At 40.5% G+C, this 15,580-nt stretch overlaps 1 protein-coding gene across 3 annotated transcripts in view; it reads right to left on the bottom strand.

Moving 5' to 3' along the window:
* The window catches only part of LOC124545125 (osteopetrosis-associated transmembrane protein 1), a 284,001-nt gene that overhangs the window by 105,128 nt on the left and 163,293 nt on the right, over window positions 1-15,580 (bottom strand). For all 3 annotated transcript variants that reach the window (XM_047123947.1, XM_047123946.1, XM_047123945.1), the window contains one exon: window positions 5,216-5,384. In XM_047123947.1, the coding sequence (XP_046979903.1) occupies window positions 5,216-5,384 (169 nt within the window). The remainder of the gene's footprint in view (window positions 1-5,215; window positions 5,385-15,580) is intronic.

Here is a 15,580-nt window from a genome sequence, read left to right as displayed (position 1 = left end):
TGATTCGTTGACTGAGAGACTAATTGATTGGGACGGAGGGGGGGGGGGGGGGGGGGCGGCCAAGAGACCAAACAACGTGGTCATCAGCCCTTTGAGCCAAGACTGGTGCATCTGGAAGTAGATATGTCCACTGAGGAAGTTTTCTGATTTAATCAGGATATTTGTAACAGTAAAAGAAAGAGGCTACAAATGTACAGGACATCTTTTGTACCATCAACAATAAAAGCAACATGAAGGAATTAGGAAAGTCAGCAGGTGGGCATCCCCGGAGCTCGCCATGTGACAAGAAATATCCCATCCACAGCTGTCCCATCCTTGATCCATTACAATCATGAGTGCCAACTACTCAACAAAGTGAGACAAACAGAACTGAAAATTCTGTGTGGCAGAAAAGAGGCAAACCGAAACTAAAAGTGATTAAAACAGAGTAAAAGAATAATGAAAGAGTAGCCTGGTCAAGGAGGTCAGGTCTGGGATTCCTCAGACCTAGCATACAGTGGGAGATGGCCCATCTCCAACCACCCTGTCCTTGCTCCGGAGGTAGGTTACAACCTTACAAAGTGAGGATAAAAACCACTTTCATGGAACAAACTTAGATCCAGTACAACCACCCTCGAATTGTCTGCCGGTATTAGCGGCAATGGATCCTTAAGTCCGTTTTAGCGTGGAGGACCACCAAGATATGAGCTACAGTCTGTAAGGTTCCACAACCACATGTGGGGGTGACACAAGAAAACTAGCAGTTAACCTGGTATGACCACCCACGAGAAGCAGAAGGAAGAGCTTGACACTGCAACAGTCATCTCAATTGTACACAGTTTATTAAATGGGGCAGTAGGCCAGAGACCAAAGGGTGACACGAATCACATCAGTCAACAGGCTGAGGCTGGAAACTGCACACTGAGTCAGTACATACCAAAACGCGGTCAAGGGAGGCCCGTTTAATACAACGGAGGGCTCTGGTAACGGCTGTCATCTCTGATGTAAATTCACTACATGTTCCTGACAACAAACGGTGTTCCACACAGGAGGAGATGTAAATGCATATCCCATCTGATCCACAGTTTTAAGAGCCGTTGGTGTAAAAGATGGTAGCACTCTATGACTCTTAAAGAACTGGACATAATGGACACCAAAACAGGGACAACCAAGTCTTTATGACCCTGGACAAGATTGGTCCTAATCTCTGGCCTGAGCACCATCCAAGGGGAAGTGTGCAAGAAAACATGAGGAGCAAAGTTCAGGAAGGTGAGATAGAGGTCTCACAAGAGGGAAGTGAGGCACATTTCAATTGGTAATCCCACCCGAGGGTGGGAATCAGAAACAAAAACTCCTCATATGTAAATAAAATCAAATACATGGGATGATCATGCAATTATCAAATGGTGATCGTATATGAGATCAAGATCTGATACCATTACATCAGAAGAGGAAAGATCACCACTTTGGCAAGAAGCTTGTCTACAGGGCTAGTCCGAAAGGCAGACACACACCCCGATGGTGAACTGAGAACAGTTTCAAAGCTGATGAAGCCACAGAGCCAATAACCTGGCAATCATAGTCCAGTCGGGATGAAACCACTTCTCAGTAAATACATAGAAGAGTAGCATGATTCGCTACAGTAAGCTTTCACATGCAGCTAGTCTTCAGGTGATGAACACGAGGCAGCCAAGAAAGCTTTTTAACAAAAAGGAGGCACAATAAATGGGACTGTGGTGTAACACTAGGTGCTGAGACCTATGTAGAATTCCAGGTCAGGATGGACTGTGGTACAATGGCAGAAATGTATGATTTGCATTTTGTAAGAGAGAATTTGAAACCATGGGAAACAACCAATGCACAGGGCCACCAGATGGCCATTGGAGCTGATTTTCAGCAGAGGCTACCAACTTGGAGCTGTACCAAATGCAAAAGTTGTTGATGCATAATGCAGGAGTGCCCAGTGGCCCAATACAGGTCACTAGCCCACTGATGCCAATGAGAAGAGAGTGATACCCAACACAGATCCCTGTGGGATGCCATTCTCTTGGCCCTGTGGGGAGCTGAGTAAAGTGCTGATTCTAACCCAGAACAACTGGTGGGATAAAAACTCATAAACGAAAATTGGTACGAGTCCTCAAATGTCCCAGTCATTTAGGGTGAGTAAAATGTGCTGATGTCAAGGTGTTGTAAGCCTTATGCAGGTCAAGAAAGACTGCGGCAAGATGTTGGCATTTAGAAAAAGTCTGGCGGTCTGCTGTTTCCAGTCCAAGCAGATGGTCAGTTGTGGATCATCCCTCCCAGAAAGCACACTGATAGGGAACAAAAGGCCCTGAGATTCAAGAACTCAGCATAATCTGGAGGCAACCATCCTTTCAGGCAGTTTACAGAGTACGTCGGTCAGGCTAATCGACCAGTAAGTATTAAGAGACACTGGGATCCTGCCTGGCTTAAGGATTGGAACAAATATGCTATCCTGTCATTGCAAGGGCAAAACACCTTGGAACCAAAGAAAGATGAAGACCCTCAGAAAATTTTGTCTTTGGGGAACATTTAAGCATTGAATCATCTGATTTTGAATTGAATCAGGGCACGGGGACTGTGTTGTGGTGATGTGGCAACAGCCTGATGAAGTTCCCAATTACTGAACAATTAATTATAGGATTAAGCTTGGTGGGGAATGGAACATAGGGGAACATCTTCAACTTGCTGCTTCTGCAGTAGAAAGGTAGTCAGATGGGAAGAGGACACTGATTCCGTCACAAAGTGAATCAGTACAAAGACCACATCGTAGGACAAGACCCAGAACAGCTGTTGAACAGTGACAACCTGTAAGACCAGAGGACTTGGCCCACATCTGAGGTGACAAGGCATACGAGCCCAGGGAGGAGACATGGCAGTCCTAGCATTGCTTCTTACTGTGGCTGATTAGGTAGTGAGCCTTAGCATTTTTCCAGGTAGCATCTGGCTCCTTGTTACTACTGCTGATATGGCTAACAGCCACACTTCAAGTAGTCAGAAGTGTGAAAATGTACTGCCCATACCCAACTCAACTGTACATGTGCGAGCCCACTGGCAAATGCTCTAACGAACTTAATGGAAACAGCTGTGATGTCACTCTCATCGGCAGCACTTTATGTTTATGAAGTATTTCACAGACTTCATCCTAAAGCCTTTGACACATTTCGTAGTTTATCAGTTCTTGCCAGCCAAATAACAAAAATTTAACTGAAGACTGAAACAATGAAAAATTCCCTGAATTCTAAAAAAATCCTGGGTTTTTCCCAGTTTTCTCCTGGACAAAAAAATTCCCAAGTTTTTCCTGGATATACACCCGGGTTGCAGGGCTCGTCAGAAATCCCGAGCAGATATTTCAATGTCTTTGATCCATTATGGCACTGGCCAACGTAGAGGGGGAGCGGGTATCTGTAGAAAGGGGAATAACAATTGCAGCGGTGTAGATGATGGCATCTGAGACACATTGCACAATCTCATCAATACAATAAGACAGATGCAGTGAATGTAACACCAGAGGCATACAAGGGGAGTTGGTCCTGTGAAATGCCCAATGTGTTAAGACGGTCTGTCTTGCGGTGGCAAAGAAATGACAACATCACCAGAAAGCAATCACTGTCACAAGGTCATCATATAGTGAGGAATGAAGTGAAGCCATAGGGTTAGGAGAAGAGATTGTTAGCTGAAAACATGTCATGGGTGGCACTGAAGCAGGTGGGAGAACCATAATTAAGGATGCACAGATCATGGTCTGTGAGAAGTTGCTCAATTAGAAGGCTCCCACCAGATGAACTGGTACTTGGTACTCTCCCACAGGTGGTTGTGCACAATGTAGTCCCCAAGCAGGAGAAAACAGGTAAATGGGAGGGAGGCAGGGAGTAGAAGTTGAACTGATGGAGTCAATTCAACACAAGTAAGTGACCTGTGTGAATGTAAGTAAACAATGCAAATGGCAATCGCTGAGGTTGTTTGCACTCGCACCGCTATTGCCTCCAAAAAGGTACACAGGGAAATCCACTCACTGACAACACCTGTACGAACCCAAGTACAGATCCCTCCAGATGCTCTCTTGGGATCAGCATGGTCCCGATGGAGCACGCGACAACCATGGAATATTGGATAATGGTCATCTGTGAAATGCATTTCTTGGAGAGCAATGCAAACCACAGAAGAAGAGGAAACAAGATAATGCTCTGGCAGGGAGCAGTAGTACCCATTCCATTCTACTGAATGGTCATGTGCCTGGAGGCCAGGTCAGGTGTGAAGGGGCTAAGAGAACCAGTCACACAGCAAGATTACTGCCTGTCACCAATGGGGATGGAATCATGTCAACTAACACAGCTCTGAATTAGGTGCAAAGAAAGAAAGACGCAAAAAGTGGCACATAGGTCACACTGTGCAACATTCCCTGCACAATCTGCATTTGTGTAAAATTTGGAAAAGGAGTAGCATAGCAAGTCAGACCCAACAAGAGGACCACATGGTTATGAATGAAAGTTGCAGAATGCTGGAAGGGAAGAAAATGAGTGACCAAATCACAAACCACATCCAAGCACCACTGCCACCAAGAAGACATCCAATGGAAAGGCAGTGAAGAGAGACGAAAAAAAAAAAAAAAAAAAAAAAAAAACAGCAGAAGGACAGACCTCAGCATAATCAAAGTTTCTCATATAGTTCCTGTTTATTATGCTTCTAACAGTCAGCATAATCGAAGTTTCTCACTACTGCAACACTCAGTTATTTGCATTGTTCACCAGCAATGGAGTACAGTCTCCCTTTTACACATATTTTCCTTGTAAACTGAACAATTTATTTTTGGCATTAATTTTCATTGTATCATCTAGCAACCACTTCCACAATGTGTTGAGATCAAGTTGTAGTGTTAACTTGCCATTACTATGGGAAATCTATTTCTAAACAAAACAGTTTCAGTATTCAAGGTTGACAATGCCAAATTAAGTAAACTACTATGAATAAAATGAGAATAAAACTGGAGACTACAACTGTGAAGCCCCTAAAGAAGAATTGAAGTTGATTAATTATCATAAATCATGATACATAGTAATTTTGTCACAGCAATGTTTTGTGGATGTATTTCAGTATATGCAGATTGTTGATGTACATTGAAGTAGGTCAAGTCACACATTTTCAAAGAATGTACATAAGTTACAAATATAAGTATTTGAAATTACATTGTTTGGTATCAGTTCAAGATACTTACGAACAAGTAGTTTGTGTTCTGTCTTCCTAACCAGAGACCGCAAAGATGTGTAAAATATTACAGGTATTATTGCCATAAGTGTAAACAGACACACCAGATACACATCAACTGAATGATTCTTTCTATCACAACCCAGTCTTCCACTCCAGAAGGAACGTGTTCTGTTCATCTGTATAATTAACAGGGAAAGATTGAGGAATTAATATAGAATCATTTCAAAAATAAACTTCATATAATATAACCTCAACTAACTTTTCACTCATTAAAGATATTTTCAATCTGCTTCCATCTACATGTATAGTGGTCAAGGGATCACAAAACAAAGATGAATAAGTTTTTACAGCTTCGTTAATCACTGAGGTGTACACACCACTTATTTATTTTTTATGGACCTATGATATTATTCTATGCCAGAATAGCAACTATAGGAGACAAGCTCAGTAATATCATCCTTTTGTACTGTGTGCCATGTTTCAACTGTTTGAATGGTGTGCCACGTGGAAGTTTACTCCATTCTCTACTCTCTGTCAAGAGTGGTATGGACACCTTACATAATTTGCATCAGTATTGCTATTTTCCACCAAGAGAAGTGTGAATTTCCAATTTAATGTACAATAATTTGGAAGTTACTTAAAAATTTTGTGGTTTATATAAGGTGCCTCAGGGGGAATGGTCAATGTTCAGGGATATGACTGGAACAGTCATTCAAAGCAAAAGCCTGGTAAACATGAGCTCTAAAATCCATACTGCAAAGAACTATCAGCATTTGTTCAATGGAAGAGACATGTTTCACAGTAGTGAATATGAACAAATGCCCATAGCTCTAGAGGTATTTGCTTTAGAGTTCATGTTTACTGGACTTTTTTTTCTCCTTCTGGTCCACACTACCACCTCTCAAAATACGGAAAGCAACAAGACTGCAATAAAAGATATTCATTTCACAGTTTTGAATGCTGAAGAATTGTTCATAGCTCTTAAGGTATACACATCATAACTCGTGTTCATTGCACGTTTTTGCTTCAAATGATTGTTTCTGCCATATCCTTGAACACTGACCATTCCTCTTCAGATACCTTGTACAAAAATGTAGTAATGACTACTGGTTAAATGTTGATTCTAAAAAGTATGGCATAGATTAATTTATACTTAAAAGGGCATATGAAACACTGTGAAATATGAGAAAATGCTAGTAATCTTATGTTACGGATCAAAATGATGTGACCAAAAACTGTATGAAATGAGCCATTTAAGGGCAGCTGGATTTCATGGTTCGTAGTTAGCACTAGTATTTGAAATTTAGTAACTCAAAAACTGAAGAGACATTGAAATGAAACTTTAACCAAATTAGTATTTTGTGATCTCTATGTGAAAAAATTTTTTTTTAATCTGGGGACTACGTATCAAGAGTGAATTATTGATTTTCATCTTATGCACTGAATTGTGTGTAGTTTTCATGTTAGCTACACTGTACTTCCACACTACTCACAATAAAATGCAAAAACAAATTTTATTCTTTTAATTATTTTTGAAACAGTAAACCAGGTTTGTTTTGTATATTTTTAAGAAATATTTTTTAGAAGTCAATTTTTTCCTAATAATTTAAGGACAGGTGACATGCTTGAGCTTAAAATATTAAATACATTTTTGAATAATGTGGTTCACTGTGTAAGCAAGCACTAGATTATTATTCATGCTTTTTTTTTAAGAGATAATGACTCACAAGCATACAAAAATGTTGATTACAGGAAACAAACTAAAGATCTGAATGTCATTTTCTTCTCAATGACAACATGTCAAAACCTTTCTCCTCCAAAACTTTGTTGATTCCAAGTGTCCTTTTCATTGTCTTTAGTTTTCTTTTTTTTCTTTGTTATTCTGACCTCCGTCATGCTTTTAACAGCTGTTTCAACTTCAGCCTGTCCACTCATACCACCCCACTTTTCATGTTGTCTTCAGTTTTCGTGCCTACTCTGTTCATGGTTTTTAATCTGCTTGTTACTCCAACATGAAAACATATTATGGTGTCCATCACACCAATCTGAAAAGCTGACTGCCAAAATAACAGTTTCTGGCACACATTTCCAAATGCAACAATTGAAGCTTTCATTTGGAGTGTATGTTTTGCCATGTAAACATTTTTCCATGTGTTTAGCATCTGAAAGGTCTCAATATCTTGACTTCAGTTCTACCATAACAGTTTCTGGCATGGGGTGTTTTGTGTATGATTTGTCCATTATACTTGCACCACGAAGTGTTTCCTTTAGGGCAGAGGACTTACTGTGGGTGCTCATCAGTGGATATTCTGTAAAACAGAGTTGCCCAAATTGCTTCTCTCATCTCATTAACAGTCCTGCGTGGGACTAAGTCAAGAGAGGAAGGTGGTTTGTTGTGTTGAGGAGGACCAGATGAAGTGAATGGGGAAGGTGTTGAGGTTCTGGAGAAATGCAGACAACAAGTCCTCGTCCTCAGTCCAGATCATAAAAATGTACTCTATGAATCTGAAACAGGTGGGGGTTTGGGATGCTGAATGGTTAGAAAGGATTCCTCCTGATGGCCAATGACTAGGTCACCATGAGATGGTGGCCTGCGGCTGCCCATTGCTGTACCACAGGTTTTTTTGTACTTAATGCCTTCAAAGGAAAAGTAACTGTGGGTAAGGATTTTAGTTTGGTCATGGCAAGCAGGAAGGAGGATATAAGATCAGAATCAGTTGGGCATTGGGAAAGATAGTGTTCAATAACAGCAAGGTCATGGGCAATGGAAATGTTAATGTAGAGGGAGGTGGCTTCAATAGCGATAAACAGGACAGAGGGTGGTAAAGGAACAGGCACTATGGAGAGTTAGTCGAGTAAAAGTTTGGTGTCTTTTATGTAGAAGGGTAGATTAAGGGCAACGGGCTGAAGGTGTTGGTCTGGAAAAGCAGAGATTCTCCGTCAGGGAACAGTAACCAGGCACAATGGGGAGTCCTGGGAGGTTGGGTTTATAAACTTCAGGAAGCATTTAGAAGGTAGGAGTGTGGGGAGTGTTAAGGGTAAGGAGAGAGACAGACACAGTGACAGCTTCTGAGATGAGCCAAAGGATTTGAGGAGGGACTGGACACCCTGTGGGATTTCTGTGGCAGGGTTTGCAGGTGGAGGTATCTGACAGGCGATAGAGTCCTCTGGCAGGTAATCTTTATGGTAAATAAACATTGCGGTGGAGCCTTTGTCAGCAGGTAGGCAGGTCAGCATCAATTTTTCAGTGATGGATCAGGGTTCTTACGTGGACGAAAGGTTGGTTCCGTACTAACATAGCTTAGTTCCAGTAAAATGGACACAGAATAATAATAATAATAATAATAATAATAATAATAAACCATGGTCCGAAAAACTATGTGCCTAGTAAGTGAATTAAGGACAGAAAAGACCCACCATGGCTTAACAATGAAATTCAGAACATGCTGAGGAAGCAGAGGCTGTTGTACTCTTGATTCAAAAGGGAAGGCACAAATAATGACAGGCAAAGCTTAGTAGAAATTCGTGTGTCTTTATATGAAGTGTACAACTACCATCACCATACTTTAAGAAAATGATCTGTCACAGAACACGAGAAAATTCTGCTCCTATGTAAAATTGCTGAGTGGGTCTAATGCTACCATCCAGTCACTTGTTAACCAGTCTGGTGTGGCAGCAAAAAACAAGACAATGTTTTCATTCTGCATTTAAGAAATTGTTCATACAGGAGAATCGTACAAACATACCATTATTTGACCATCAGACTCACTCTCGTATGGATGACACAGTAATAAGCATTCCTGGTGTAGAGAAATAAATCCTGGGCGTTGTAAATAAATAAGTCAGCAGGTCCAGAAGGAATCCCAATTTGGCTTTAGAAGTAGTTCTCTACAGAATTGGTCCCTTATGTAACTTGCATTTATTGCTGATCTCTTGTGCAACACAAAGTCCCAAGCGACTGGAAAAAATCCCAGGTGACTCCTGTATATGAGAAGAGCAAAAGAATGGATCCTCAAAATGACAGATCAGTATCCCTCACATCTGTTTGCTGCATCATACTTGAACATATTCTCAGTTATTAACTTTCTTGAGCCCAAGAAGCTTATGATCAAGATCAGCATTGCATGCTCAAAACTCAGTTTGCCCTTTTCTCAGGTGATACACCACAAACTATGAATGAAGGGCAAGAGGCAGATTCCGTATTTCCAGATTTCCGGACACGGTACCTCTCTGCAGACTGTTATTGGAGGTATGAGCATACGGAATAGATTCCCAGATATACAAGTGGCTTGAAGACTTCTTAAGTATTAGAACCAGTACATTATTCACGAAAGTGAAGTGTTCCTCACAGACAAGGGTACTGTGATGAGCACCCCAGGGAAGAGTGATAGGACCACTATTACTATATAGTAACACTGACCCATAGAGAACAGCTTCCCTCCTCTCAATAAAAGTTACAACATTAAGTTTAATCAAACAATGGAAAATTCAGGATGGAATGTAACAATATTACGAAAAGGAAAGTTGCTACTCACCATATAGCAACTCTCCTATATGGTGAGTAACAACTTTCCTTTTCAACATTAAGTTTCATAAATATTATTGTTTGGTTTTATTAATTAATCAAAATGTGTACTTTAAGCAAACATGCATGTCACCAGGTAGTGTAATAGTTAAAGGCAATAAACACTGACACATATAGCTTTTTATTTACTCCTTTTCATGCAGCTGAAACAGTCAATATTGAACTAAAATATGAGGCTGCATCTAAACAGCAAGTGGTAATGGCTGAAATTGAACATGTCATGAGGCATTATATATAAAATAGGGAAACATTCCACGCGGGAACAAAGATGATGTGACTTACCATACGAAAGCGCTGGCAGGTTGATAGAAACACAGACAGACACATACATACACACAAAATTCTAGCTTTCGCAACCAATGGTTGCTTCGTCAGGAAAGAGGGAAGGAGAGGGAAAGACGAAAGGAAGTGGGTTTTAAAGGAGAGGGTAAGGAGTCATTCCAATCCCGGGAGCGGAAAGACTTACCTTAGGGGGAAAAAAGGACAGGTATACACTCGCGCACACACACACATATCCATCCGCACATACACAGACACAAGCAGACAATTGTAAAGCAAAGAGTTTGGGCAGAGATGTCAGTCGAGGCGGAAGTAAAGAGGCAAAGATGATGTTGAAAGACAGGTGAGGTATGAGCGGCAGCAACTTGAAATTAGCGGAGGTTGAGGCCTGGCGGATAACACGAAAAGAGGATATACTGGAGGGCAAGTTCCCATCTCTGGAGTTCTGACAGGTTGGTGTTAGTGGGAAGTATCCAGATAACCCGGACGGTGTAACACTGTGCCGAGATATGCTGGCCGTGCACCAAGGCATGTTTAGCCACAGGGTGATCCTCATTACCAACAAACAATGTCTGCCTGTGTCCATTCATGCGAATGGACAGTTTGTTGCTGGTCATTCCCACGTAGAAAGCTTCACAGTGTAAGCAGGTCAGTTGTTAAATCACGTGGGTGCTTTCACACGTGGCTCTGCCTTTGATCGTGTACACCTTCCGGGTTACAGGACTGGAGTAGGTGGTGGTGGGAGGGTGCATTGGACAGGTTTTACACCGGGGGCGGTTACAAGGGTAGGAGCCAGAGGGTAAGGAAGGTGGTTTGGGGATTTCATAGGGGTGAACTAAGAGGTTACGAAGGTTAGGTGGACGGCGGAAAGACACTCTTGGTGGAGTGGGGAGGATTTCATGAAGGATGGATCTCATTTCAGGGCAGGATTTGAGGAAGTCATATCCCTGCTGGAGAGCCACATTCAGAGTCTGATCCAGTCCCGGAAAGTATCCTGTCATAAGTGGGGCACTTTTGTGGTTCTTCTGTGGGAGGTTCTGGGTTTGAGGGGATGAGGAAGTGGCATTGTCAGACACTTCAACTACACCATGCTGTTACAGACCAACCTTGTGGATTGTTGTCAAGCGACACTGCATTTCTTTGTGATAACACTTGATTGCATTCTGCTGTGTTGACAAAGGATTTGCCTTGGCAGTTTAAGTGGGAAGTTTTTGAACTTCCTCCTTAGCCCAGACGTGGCCCCGACTGTCTACTAATTTTTTTTTTTTTTTTTTGAATTGAAGGACTTTCTTAGTGGAAAGCTCTCTGGAAATGACAATGAACTGAAAGAGGATGGTAGTGAATATTTCAACAACATGACAACTACTGAGAGTGAAGAAGACATAGGAAAGCTTGTGGGATGCTGCGATGTGTGTAATTGGAACAGAGACTACATAGAAAAATAAATATGCTATCAAAATATGTTCTTTCATTATATTAATAAAAATATTTGGAAAAGCAAAGGTCATTCACATTTAGACATGACCCTAATAGTTCTTTATGCATAATTCAGTGAAAAAATTGAATTTTGTAAGCAGCAGAATCTTGACAAATTTAAAGTCAAATGATAAGATACCCAAACTGTGTTAGATATGGAATATATAAAAATGTGTTGTACAATAAAAATAATAAAAAGCTAACCTAAACACACATTTGCAAAATATTTCAATACTTTTCTTTTTCTTTCATTCAAGAAGGAAGGACTTGGAAGTTTTCAATAGAGTGAAGAATATTTTTCTACGTGCTTAACACAATTTTACTCACAGTCTTCCTCCCTCCCTCCCCCCCCCCCCCCCCCCCTCTCTCTCTCTCTCTCTCTCTCTCTCTCTCTCTCTCTCTCTCTATATATATATATATATATATATATATATATATATAATGGAAGGAAACATTCCACGTGGGAAAAATTATATATAAAAACAAAGATGAGGTGACTTACCGAACAAAAACGCTGGCAGGTCGATAGACACACAAACAAACACAAACATACACACAAAATTCAAGCTTTCGCAACAAATTGTTGCCTCATCAGGAAAGAGGGAAGGAGAGGGGAAGACGAAAGGAAGTGGGTTTTAAAGGAGAGGGTAAGGAGTCATTCCAATCCCGGGAGCGGAAAGACTTACCTTAGGGGGGAAAAAAAAAAGAGTGAAGAATATTTTTCTACGTGCTTAACACAATTTTACTCACAGTCTTCCTCCCTCCCTCCCCCCCCCCCCCCTCTCTCTCTCTCTCTCTCTCTCTCTCTCTTTTCCCCCTAAGGTAAGTCTTTCCGCTCCCGGGATTGGAATGACTCCTTACCCTCTCCTTTAAAACCCACTTCCTTTCGTCTTCCCCTCTCCTTCCCTCTTTCCTGATGAGGCAACAATTTGTTGCGAAAGCTTTAATTTTGTGTGTATGTTTGTGTTTGTTTGTGTGTCTATCGACCTGCCAGCGTTTTTGTTCGGTAAGTCACCTCATCTTTGTTTTTTTATATATATATATATATATATATATATATATATATATATATATATATATATAGGGAAACATTCCAGATATATATATATTTTTTAAAAACAAAGATGATGTGACTTACCATACGAAAGTGCTGGCAGGTTGATAGAAACACAAACAGACACATACATACACACAAAATTCTAGCTTTCGCAACCAATGGTTGCTTCGTCAGGAAAGAGGGAAGGAGAGGGAAAGATGAAAGGATGCGGGTTTTAAGGGAGAGGGTAAGGAGTCATTCCAATCCCGGGAGCGGAAAGACTTACCTTAGGGGGAAAAAAAGGATCATTAATAATGCCATTCCATCGTCTAGTGTTTTGTTTCTGGACTTTTGATGTAAAATGCAAGTAACTGTGTATAAAGACTCCTCGCCATTCTTCTTGTACTGGGTGAGAAAAGTCAGAGGAGCTTCTATTCATTTTTTTATGTTAATCTGTCAAAAGTAGAGGAACCCATTTGATACACACTCTTCTATAGCACAAATCAGCACCAATATTTTGATAAAGAACAGATCATGAAATTTAAGGAAAGCTGAAGATCTGTCAGTCAAAAATGAAATGTTTATCCAATCAAACTTTTTCCACAATCCTTCATTTGTGCTCATCAGTTACGACTGAAGGTTGGCTTGACAGTTCATCATGAATATTCATCCACTCACCATTTTCAAACTGCAGCTTCATTCATCACATTTCCACAAACTTCAGTTATTTGTCTGTAAATTCTGATAAGGTGAGCTTTTTTGCATTTATAAATCTTATTACACTATGAACCTTACACTTAGTGGGATTGTTAATACTGTCACTTATTTTAAAACTGCACAAATGATCAGTAAAACACCATTCTGCACACTGCTAGCTTCATATTGGTGCCAATAATTAAGATAGGTCTACGACACAGAGAGGGTCACGAAAGAATCACATGGCTTGTAAAATCAAAATGTTCTCTGCTTTTAGAATGATCCCCATAACAGATTTATAGTTGTATTTTCATAACAGCAGGAATTTATTACATATTGTTTGATTCAATTACACAGACTTTTCTTCCACTGGATTATCCAGTTTGCTACACTCACAAGGGAACCTCCCCATCGCAGCCCCCTCAGATTTAGTTAAAAGTTGGCACAGTGGATAGGCCTTGAAAAACTGAACACAGATCAATCGAGAAATCAGGAAGAAGTTGTGTGGAACTATGAAAAAAATAAGCGAAGTATACAAACTGAGTAGTCCATATGCAAGATAGGCAACATCAAGGATAATGTGAGCTCAGGAGCGCCGTGGTCCCGTGGTTAGCGTGAGCAGCTGCGGAAGGAGAGGTCCTTGGTTCAAGTCTTCCCTCAAGTGAAATGTTTACTTTCTTTATTTTTGCAAAGTTAAGATCTGTCCGTTCATTCATTGACGTCTCTGTTCTCTCTAATAAGTTTAGTGTCTGTGTTTTGCGACCGCACTGCAAAACCGTGCGATTAGTAGATGAAAGGACGTGCCTCTCCAATGGGAACCAAAAACATTTGACGGACAGATGGACAGCTAATAATTGGCTGAAAATAAAAAATTAAACTTTTCACTCGAGGGAAGACTTGAACCAAGAACCTCTCCTTCCGCATCTGCTCACGTTAACCACGGGACCACGGCGCTCCTGAGCTCAGATTCTCCTTGATGTTGCCTATGTTGCGCATGGGCTACTCAGTTTGTACATTTTTGCTTATTTTTCTCATAGTTCCACACAATTTCTTCCTGTTTTCTCGATTGATCTGTGTTCAGTTTTTCAAGGCCTATCCACTGTACCAACTTTTAACTAAATCTGAGGGGGGGGTGCGATGGGGAGGTTCCCTTGTCAGTAACTATCTGTACAATCAAAATAGGTCGGTGGAGCACTTTCATTTGCTCCTGTGTCACTCCTAAAATAAGTAAATGCAATTTTTTCTTTTTACAAGTATATTTTTGGACTAAAATTTATCAAAATTATGCCTTAAGTTATTTTTCCAATTTCTTGTGAAGTCAGACTGTAATTTATATTTTGCTACTTCCTAGCACTATGTGCTCTAAAAATTTCAACTTTGGTAATAATGTTTTGTTGTAACACTGACCTATACTGATCTTAAAATACTTAGTTTCTTGATTCTTTTTAACTAATACGCAATAATTTGGAAGTTATTTGAAGATGTCATTGTTTATGTAAACAAGTTATATGAATATTGCGTAAATTCTGCCCCAGAAATGTAGGATTTGATTAATTTATGTTTAAAGAGACTATGAATTACCGAGAACTACAAGTAGATACGCGTTACTGCTGTTATGTTAGGTTTTAAAATTACACAGCCATAAACTGTATGAATTAAGCCTAGTTCAATAATTTTTGAATTCCTGCTAGAAATTCAATCTAACTTATATATATATGTATAGAGAACAACCAAACAAGGCAGAAGTGGAGTTGAAGAGTTTATAGGGATATAAGGTTGAAGAATGAGTTGAGAGCAGTTGTTGAATGAAAAGTCATTATTAGAAACAGTATGTAATTGTTGCATGGCATTTTGAACTATTAATAGCACTTGCAACTCAAGTCAACAGTACTCTTATTGATGCCTGGTGGAAGTTCTGAGATCTTTTGGGACAGAATTCTGTAAAAACGCATGGCGTAATTATAACAACATACAGAAAGCTCTTGTTGAGAATTACGAATTATTTAGGAATAAAGGAGATGTCTCACTGAAAGGCAGAAGTGCCGCTTCATCGATAGGTACACAAATTAAAGGTATGGAGCTTTGATAGCTTTTGGAATGAACTTCCTTTTTCAAGCTTGTTGCAAAAACATGTGTGCATGTGCTCACACGCGCACGCGCGCGCGCGCGCACGCACGCACGCACACACACACACACACACACACACACACACACACACACACACACACAGAGTCTACTGGATAGGTGGTGGGAGTACAGTCATTCAAATCTTGCATGTTGAGCTCCGCTGCATGTTGTGT

This window comes from Schistocerca americana, chromosome 8, assembly GCF_021461395.2.
Source record: "Schistocerca americana isolate TAMUIC-IGC-003095 chromosome 8, iqSchAmer2.1, whole genome shotgun sequence".
NCBI lineage: Eukaryota > Metazoa > Arthropoda > Insecta > Orthoptera > Acrididae > Schistocerca > Schistocerca americana.
The sequence above is the reverse complement of the archived record's forward strand: the minus strand, read 5'-3'. Positions and strand labels throughout refer to the sequence as shown.